General features: G+C 48.2%; 1 protein-coding gene across 1 annotated transcript; it reads right to left on the bottom strand.

Annotated features, from left to right (window-relative positions):
• Window positions 1–5,383: 5,383 nt before the first annotated feature.
• On the bottom strand, window positions 5,384–8,413 carry LOC125445542 (actin-binding protein IPP-like). Its single transcript, XM_048518629.1, has 4 exons — window positions 8,290–8,413; window positions 7,677–7,755; window positions 7,256–7,483; window positions 5,384–6,869 (listed from the first exon to the last, which is right to left on the bottom strand). The coding sequence occupies exons 1-4, from the start codon at window positions 8,411–8,413 to the stop codon at window positions 5,384–5,386; spliced, it is 1,917 nt and encodes a 638-aa protein (XP_048374586.1).
• Between the last annotated feature and the right edge of the window lie 242 nt (window positions 8,414–8,655).

The following is an 8,655-nucleotide window of genomic DNA, read 5'->3' as shown; positions in this document are numbered from 1 at the left end:
GGTATTGACCAGTCCACATCAGGACTTCAGCCTGTGACAACTGCTGCTCCAGCACTTGCTGTGGAACATGTCCGAACTACTTCACCAACCCCAGTTCAAAGAACAAAAATAGGTACAACTCCTGCCCCAGTCATCAAACCTGAGCAGAAAAGGACCTCACCTGACCAGCAAGGTAGGCAAGGGGAAAATTTGCCCTCCCCAACTAAAAACCATGTGAAAACTTTTTGCCTCTCCATCAGCTGTCTGATGGCATCTGGATCTCTTCCAACAATTGGCATTGACCAATCTGCCTCAAAACATCAGCATGTCATGATGTCATCAAAATTTCTTTTTAAGCCTACGTGTACCTTGATCATCAGTGGTCTGTAATGGATAAGAAGTCTAACATGTGATAAACTTGAATCGATGTTGAAATTAATGGTCAGAAAATTACCATGTTAAATTGAAGGACAGGAGAAAGGGAGTGTTGCGAATATTCGTCCTTTGGGGAAAAATTAGAAGCTAATTATTTACTGATTCTGAAATATGAAGAAACTCATTTTGGCCCATAAAGGGCTACCACAGTTCAAATGGCTTAGGGTTTGACTGCTGAATCATAATGAGGCATATTCTATGGGGACTGGATCAGGAGGTTCTGGCCATCGCTAAGGAAGCAGGAAAGTCTCTACTTGAGAGAACAGCCAGTGAGGAAGTGGTGATCCGGAGGCAGTGGATTCCCAATGCTATGCCATGGATTTTAGACTTATATTCGACTTGTTTGTGCAGTGTTTGGTCAACACAGCTTCTTGGTTGTGGAAAGTATCGTCAAGTTACAGTGACTTATGGTGACCCTGTAGGGTTTTCCAAGGCAAGAGACAGATAGAGGCCCCTTCCGCACATGCAGAATAATGCACTTTCAATCCACTTCCACAATTGTTTGAAAGTGGGTTTTGCTATTCTGCACAGTAAAATCCACCTGCAAAATGCATTGGAAGTGGACTGGAAATGCATTATTCTGCATGTGCGGAAGGGGCCAGAGATTGCCTTCTGCGTAATGACCCAGGGCTTTCTCTGCGATCTCCCATCCACACTAAGCTAGGGCTGAATTTCGTTTACCTTTCTTAGACCTAGTGAGATCAGGCTAGCTTCCAGACCACAACTAATAACTCATCAAACTAAGCCAATAATTTAAGATCAGACATGGTTAATAGCTAATCCATAAATCCAGCCCTGGGCATATCACTTCATCTCCAAGTGGACTTCTTTCTTTGTCTCTCGTTCAGCATGCAAGACGAAATGGCTTGATCGGGACAACCCCTTCGGGTCTGGGGACCACGAACTCCTGTCTAACCACTTTAGTGAAAATCCTGGTGAAATCTGTCCTAACCCAACTGCAATGGAGGTCCAGACGCTGAATGGGACTCCGGCTTCTGAAACTGGCCAGCAGTTTGCTGTGTGAGATTCCATGGGGTGGGATCAGCAGGGAATTGGTGGAAATAGCTGGTTGACTGGTTCCAGATGAACGAGGTTTTCTGGGTCAGGAGTACAAATGATCACTCTTGGGAGCCAACACAAGTTCCACAAAGGCCAATGTCTGATGTGGGACATAAAAATATGCCATTTTCTGCAGTTTTGTTTTCTCCTCTTATTGTTCCCAATTCCTTTGCTTCTTGTCAAGTTTTTAACTGGAACTAACTGAAATCCTCCACTGTCCATTTGTTATACCCCAATTTTGTACATAGTGCTATACAGAGGTGTTTCTAGGGAAAATGTAGCCCGGTGCAAAATCTGTGTTTTCTGCCCCCCACCCCACCCATATGAGTGGCCACCCTCCCCCACCACGGCCAAACAACATTTTTTGCACCAGGTCTTGAAGTCAGTGTATGGACCTCGGGAGGAGGGGTAACTAAATGGTTGCAGCCCGGGGACATTTGACCCCATATGTCCCCCTGGGCAGTACGCCCCTGCACGCAGGCCCTTTCCACACACTGGTCCTCCTCCTTGCTTGGTGTTTCATGTTCCCTTTGCCTTTTGTGTTTCTGATAGGAATGATGTCTCCCAGGGTTTTTCCTGTCTCAACGCTGATCAAGGGAAAGGTGTTTTTTGCCTGGACTATCGGGTCCGATTCACTGTCCCAAGGCCCTTCTCGCACCAGTGGAGCAACAAACAGCCCATGAAAAGGAGTCCTGTTGGGTCACTTGGACCTACTGTGCAGAACGGCGCAATCTACTGTGAAACAGTTGTGAAAGTGGATTGAATGTGCATTATCCTGTATCTGAGGAAGGGGCCAGAGAGAGGTAGGGATTTTGTAACTCTACTAACTCAGGTCCTTGGTCTGTTGTTTCTTTGTCTTGAAGCTTGCAAGACAAGGTGGTTTAACAGGGACCGTCCCACTGCCACTGGGGACTATGAACTGCTCTTTTATCTTCGAAAAGACCACCCGGGCACCACCACAAATCCAACTGCTTTCCAGGTCCAAACCGTGCAAGGTATAAACTTCTGCTTCTTACATTTATGATGAAATTTCGCATGGTGAGTTTCCCAGCTCTTTTGCAAAAAGGCTTTTAGATTAAGAGCTTGACGGCACAACCCTTCTGTCAGGGAGGGAAATGATCAGTATATTGGAAAACATCAAGTTCAAGCACCAAACAAAAACAGCAAACCAAAAACTCTAATGTACTCCTGCCGTGCTTTAATTGAGTGAACAATTTCCCTATCACAAGTGGCCAGCTCATCTGGCATCATGCGTAAGGAAGTACAAAGCATCATTTCTACAAAAGAGACCTGTAGAAACATACCACTCCATGAAAAACCATATGGAGAGTGGGAAGAACAATGGAAACCGAGAGAGAGAGAGAGAGAGAAGGGGTCAGAGGGCAGCTCCCAGGTTAAGACAAAGAGGGGGACACCCCATTCAAGGAGATAGCACTTACACACAGGCCCTTTCCCCATGGGCCAATAAACCTGGGATAATAACAGTAAAAAACCCCATTTTTTGTGGAGGAACTTCACACTGATCCTGCCACTAAGTGAGTCTGCCCCATGTTATTCCCCCCAAAACGGGATATTCAAGAATCGCACTATCTGCAATTCTTTTTTAAAATCCTGGGTTGCGGCCACTTCCAAGCAAATAGCCAAGCAGGGAGGCACTTTTTTTTTGGCCGTGTGTTCCCTTTTTAAAAATTTCCCAGTGCTCATCTGCATAGCCACGCAGGCACAAAGGGTCATAACATCAGATAGCATGGCTGTGGAGGTTAACTCATGCATGTCTACATAGCTACACATTAGTGGGAGGTAAATAAAAAATGTGCGCTTCTGTGTGAAGGTGCGCATCCCGGCCAATTTGCTCGCTGACCGCGGGATGGCCAGCCATGTGAACAGCCCGGGGTCATGTCGGATTCATTTATCCCGGCTGCAACCCGCTTTACATTTGCTGCACAGAAAAAACCTCAGAGTGATGCAGTGCCCCACCCCCACTCTTCCAAAAAAATCCAGGCATGCTGAGTGGCTCACTCCAGTGGATTCATAATGGACTGGTTCCTCTTTAGGCACAGCCTGGAACTCCGGAATGCAAGACCAAATGCATACACAGATAATTTCACAGGCATCCTTACTTTATATATGCATCTTGTTAAAGAGCAGAGATTAGATTAGGCCCAACACAGCCTTGGAAGTTCCACCTGCTTTTGCTGCCAATGGAGATATATCGTGACTATATCGTGACCTCTTTTTTCCTTGTTTGATTCCGAGCAGCCACAATGTGGTCAACGGGTTTGCTTGCATCAACGCCGATCAGGGGAAAGGGGTCTTCTGCCATGATTATAAAGTGCGCTTCACCTGCCCGGAATCCTTTTGTGCAGGTGAGTCTCCATAGCACAGTTTCTTGTGGTGTTGTAGTTAAGAGTGGCGGACTCTGATCTGGAGAACCAGGTTTGATTCCCCACTCCTCTACATGTGTTTTCATTTATACCCTGCCTTTCTCTCCTGTAAAGAGTCTCCAATCAGCTTACAATTGCCTTCCCTTTCTCTTCCCACAAAAGACATCTTGTGAGGCAGGTGGGTCTGAGAGAACTGTGACTAGCCCAAGGTCATCCAGCAGGCTTCATGTGGGAGAACAGGGAAACAAACCCAGAAGGAATGTAGGAGGGCAGAAACAAATCCAGTTCACCAGATAAGAGTCCGCTGCTCATGTGGTAGAGTGTGGAATCAAACCCAGTCCTCCAGATTAGAGTCCACCTGCTCTTAGCCACTACACTACACTGGGTCTCCAGGTGGAGAAATTCTTAGAGATTTCAGGGGGTAGACAAGTTTGAGGAGGGGAGGAGAGGAGAGGAGTGACCTCAGTGGGGTATCTCAGGGGTACCTTGGGGGGGGGGGTTGTCATAGAGTCCATCTTCCAAAATAGCCATTTTCTTCAGGGGAATGAATCTCTAGTCTGGAGATCTTATGTGATTCTGGGAGATCTCCAGGTACCCCCTGGGAGTTGGCAACTCTACAAAGTATGCTTGCACCCACACTCTTCCTATCTTCTTTCCTTAAGGTGGTCACTAAAAAGATGGAAATGTGAAAATAAATTCACCACAAGTCTCTGCACAACTCTGGATTCCTGCTGCTTCTCGGAAGACCATGATAACATTCTCCTTCTCTCTTGATCGTGTCTCTATAATCCAGTAAAATCTTGAAGGATGTGGACCAAAGCCTTGTATGTCCCGTGTCTCATTTCCCCCCCCCCCCATCTGCAATTCCAGTGTGCCTGGTATAAATGGCTTTAGAGACAGATTGTATTTATTTATTTAGAAGGTACACATATCCCTTCTCCAAAGACCAGCTTGAGCCGGCTGGCAAACACAACAGTCACATCGTAGAAACAGCAAGCCTGAAAATGACCAGTCTTAAAGGAAGGTTCGTACTAAAGAACATCAGAATAACTGGCTGTGTTCCCTTGGAAAAAAAATGGCTGCTCTGGAAAGTGGACTCTATGGTATTATATCCTCCCCTCCCAAAACCTCCCTTTCCTCAGACCTCACCCTCAAAATCACCTGGTATTTCCCAACCTGGAGCTGGCAACTATCCCAAGCCCTACCCTTTAACCTGCCACCTTATATTAGTTGACTAGCAGTATAAATGATGTCAAGATATTAGTCCTTATACATAATATGGTCCCTATCTACCAGTGAGCTGCAGATGACCGCGGGATGTCCTGGGAATAATTTACAGGGAAATGTCGTATAAAAACAAACACACAATATCACTTTTCCTGTGAAGGATATTATTCCTCTTGTCTTATCCCTTCAAACAGCAAACCCTGTGTTAATGGGCAGCAGATCCCTGCAGCAGCCATGTTGTAAGCTGAGAGAACATTGCTAGTAAGGGGACCAGAGCCTGTGCCCCCCCCCCCACTCTTCTAGAGCATCCCTGTGTCAATGGCCGTCAAGGCCACTGATGTCTTTCGGAAAAGCTCCAGGATGGGCTTTTTGGGGAACTTCATGGTCGTGCATCCAAAGCCGCTGAGTCCCCAGCCGGTGAAGGGCAGTCTATCTTTGCACAGAGTCCAGCTGCTGGCCCCCAGCTCCCAGTAGTAAACTGTGTTGTAATATTTCTCATCCTCGCCTTCGGGGTCATTGTACAAACAGGTATTCTCCCCTCCCAGGACATAGATCCGATGCTTCCAGCGCACCACGGCAGCTCCCGCCAGCTTCACCGGCAGCCACGGGATGTGGACACTCCTGTCTACCTTCCCGTCTTCCTGCAGGAAAAAGCACCTCCGCGAGCAGCGCAGGTTTCCCCAGCCAGGCCACCTCTCGGTGCGACCCCTCGTTCTCCTCCGGAAATAACCTCCAACCACGTAGATCCCACTGTTCATGGCCACGGCACCGGACCAATAGCACTCGTTATCCATGAGCACTTGGCTCCACAGGTCCGTGGTGATGTTGTAGATCAGGATCTTCCTAGAGGCGTACCACGTGCCTGCAGAATCCGAGACCCCACCGATCAGGTACAGTCTATTCTTTAGAACCGTAGAGGCAAAATGGCTGAGTGCAACGGGCATGTTGGCGATGGGTGTCCAGGACTTCTCAACCAAGTCAAAGCTCTCGGCTGTGTCAAGGTAATACTCGTAACTGAACCAGCCGCCCACGGCAAAGAGCTTCTGGCCACAAGCCAGAAACCCGTGGGAGGCCCGTGCCACAGACATGGAGGGGAGCTGAATCCAGCGATTCCTTAAAGGGCTGTATTCATGCAAATTATTCGAATATGTGTCATCTGTGTGGACTCCACCTGTGACGTACAGCTTGTCCCCCATGGCCACGCAACGGGCGCAGTAGAAGCACTTCAAAAGGGGCAGCTTTTCCCATGTCTCTGTTTGCGGGTCCAAACAGGCCACCTGAAAATCCTTGGTTTTCAGGTCAGGTCCCTCCATGCTGAAGAGGTCCACGCACACAATGCAGGTGTTGTACATCCCTTGTCTCAGGCCACCGCTCTCCTGCAGTCTCTCTTGCCGGTTGAGGCGCTTCCACCTCAGACGGAAGTCCCGGTAGTGTGTGGACTCCGACTGCACCTCCCTCAGCTCCTCTTGGGTCAACAGTGGGAGGCGGACATTCCTTAGCAGCTGTGTCAGGAACGAGCGACGGCTGGTTGCTTGGGCCATCACCCACCGCAACACGGCCTTGTAGACCACGAGTTCTGAGGAAATCATCAGGTTATTCAAGGAGATGATGCTAGCCACAGTGCAGGGGTTCAGGTTGAGGAAACTTTGGTCTTCCGCGGAGAGCTGCTTGAAATGTAAGACAACCAGGCTCTCCGCTTGCTGATGGAGGGCTGGGTCATTGTGTGCATAACCCAGTTCATACAAGCTGAGGCAATTCTCCACAGAAATCCGTTCTAAGAGAAACCTCAAGGAAGAAACAGGAATAGAAAAGATGCTGCTGGTTAAGAAGAATAATAATTTGGATTTATACCCTGCCCCATTCTATCCTGTAAGGAGACTCAATGGGGTCTGTAAGGAGACTCAATGGGATCTGTAAGGACACTCAATGGGGTCAAACTCCTTCCCTTCCTCTCCCTACACCTTGTGAAGTAGGTGGGGCTGAGAGTGTTCTGAGAGAACTGTGACTAGCCCATGGTCACCCAGCAGGTTTCATGTGTAGTAGCAAGGAATCAAACACATTTCTCCAGATTAGTTTGCCACCTTTAACCACTACACCTCACTACCTCTTGTTGGGGGGGGTATGTTCGAGCAAAACAGAGGAGCCCCCGAAGGGTAGTTTGTCACAGTTACCTGGAACAGCTTTCTAGCAGTGGGAGGATCTGGAGCCGGCTGGCTGCCACAAAGAGGTCTTGAGCCATCTCTGGCCTGAGGACAACCTCCTCGGTGTAGCAATAGGTCACCACCATTTGGACGATGGCAGGATCAATGCCTTTCAGCAGGACCTCACCTTCCCGGGACTCTCGGAAGGAGCTGGAGAACATGGCTCGGAAGTACGGGTTGATGGCCACGAGCAGCATCCTGAGAGAGGCAGGAAAGCCAAGAGATGTTCTCACCCTGAACACTGGCTTAGAGCTCAGGTGGCACCCCTGGAAAAAGGAGGAGACCACTTCTGCCCTGTGTCAACATCCCCATTAGAGACATGGTTGGTGGGAGTGGAAATGAGTCTGGTTCTAGGAACTTCAAAAAGCACGAAAGCACAGGGTAACAATACCTGTGACATGGAAACCGCTCACCACCAGCCACAATGGTTGTATCACAGAGCAGCTGCTCCTGGTGTAATTGTTTCATCCCTGTAAGAAGCAGAGAAAGTTAAATGAGGGTCATTTGGCAGGAGAGAACCAGGGCTAAGAGGATCATTTGGCAGGAAACAATTAGAGCTATGGGGATCATTTGGCAGGAGAGAACCAGGGCTAAGAGGATCATTTGGTGGAAGAGAACCAGGACTATGGGGATCATTTGGCAGGTGAGAACCAGGGCTATGGGGATCCTTTGGCAGAAGAGAACCAGGGCTATGGGGATCATTTGGCAGGGAAAAATATACAGTCATCAAGATCCACCAGGATTTGGTTGTTTGTGTACAGACACAGTGCCTTGGTTCAGACATGAAACCACAGTTGTCTTTTAATTACAGGATTCAGTTTGGGGTGGTCATCCGGTTCTTGGTTTGTTCACTCTAACTGGTCAGTTCTTTAGCCCAGAAATAGCTGCAGAACTGTTCTCATTAGGAAATGGCCGACTAACACAGAGCTGTGTAAACGGGTGGCACCAGAGAGCAACCCAAAGATCTTCCTAACTGAGGCAGGATTGCACTTCAGGTCACTTACCCTCCCGTATGTAGTGATCCAGGGGCTTCGGTTCATCTTCCAAGTCATCGTCATTCTCTTCTGATACAAATTCATCCCCGTGTTCTGTGTTGGCTCCAGAAAATGAAGAGGTATGATCAGTCATTCCTTCTAGAAGCATGGAAGAGCAGAGAAGAGTAGCAGTGGAGAAGAGGACTGGGTCAGAAAGAGTGAGCTCTGGGTTTCTTTTTCTTTTTAAAGGGCTTTTCCCAAAGCCACATCTTTTAAACAGTGTATTTTAATAGGTGTTAACAGGGGTTTTCTCTTTTTTCTCTTTGTCCTGGGGCTGCTGAGAGGTGGGGCTGCTGAGACTACTGAGAGGTGGGGCTGCTGAGAGGTGGAGCTTTT

The sequence above is a fragment of the Sphaerodactylus townsendi genome, linkage group LG16 (genome assembly GCF_021028975.2).
Source record: "Sphaerodactylus townsendi isolate TG3544 linkage group LG16, MPM_Stown_v2.3, whole genome shotgun sequence".
Taxonomy (NCBI): domain Eukaryota; kingdom Metazoa; phylum Chordata; class Lepidosauria; order Squamata; family Sphaerodactylidae; genus Sphaerodactylus; species Sphaerodactylus townsendi.
The sequence above is the reverse complement of the archived record's forward strand: the minus strand, read 5'-3'. Positions and strand labels throughout refer to the sequence as shown.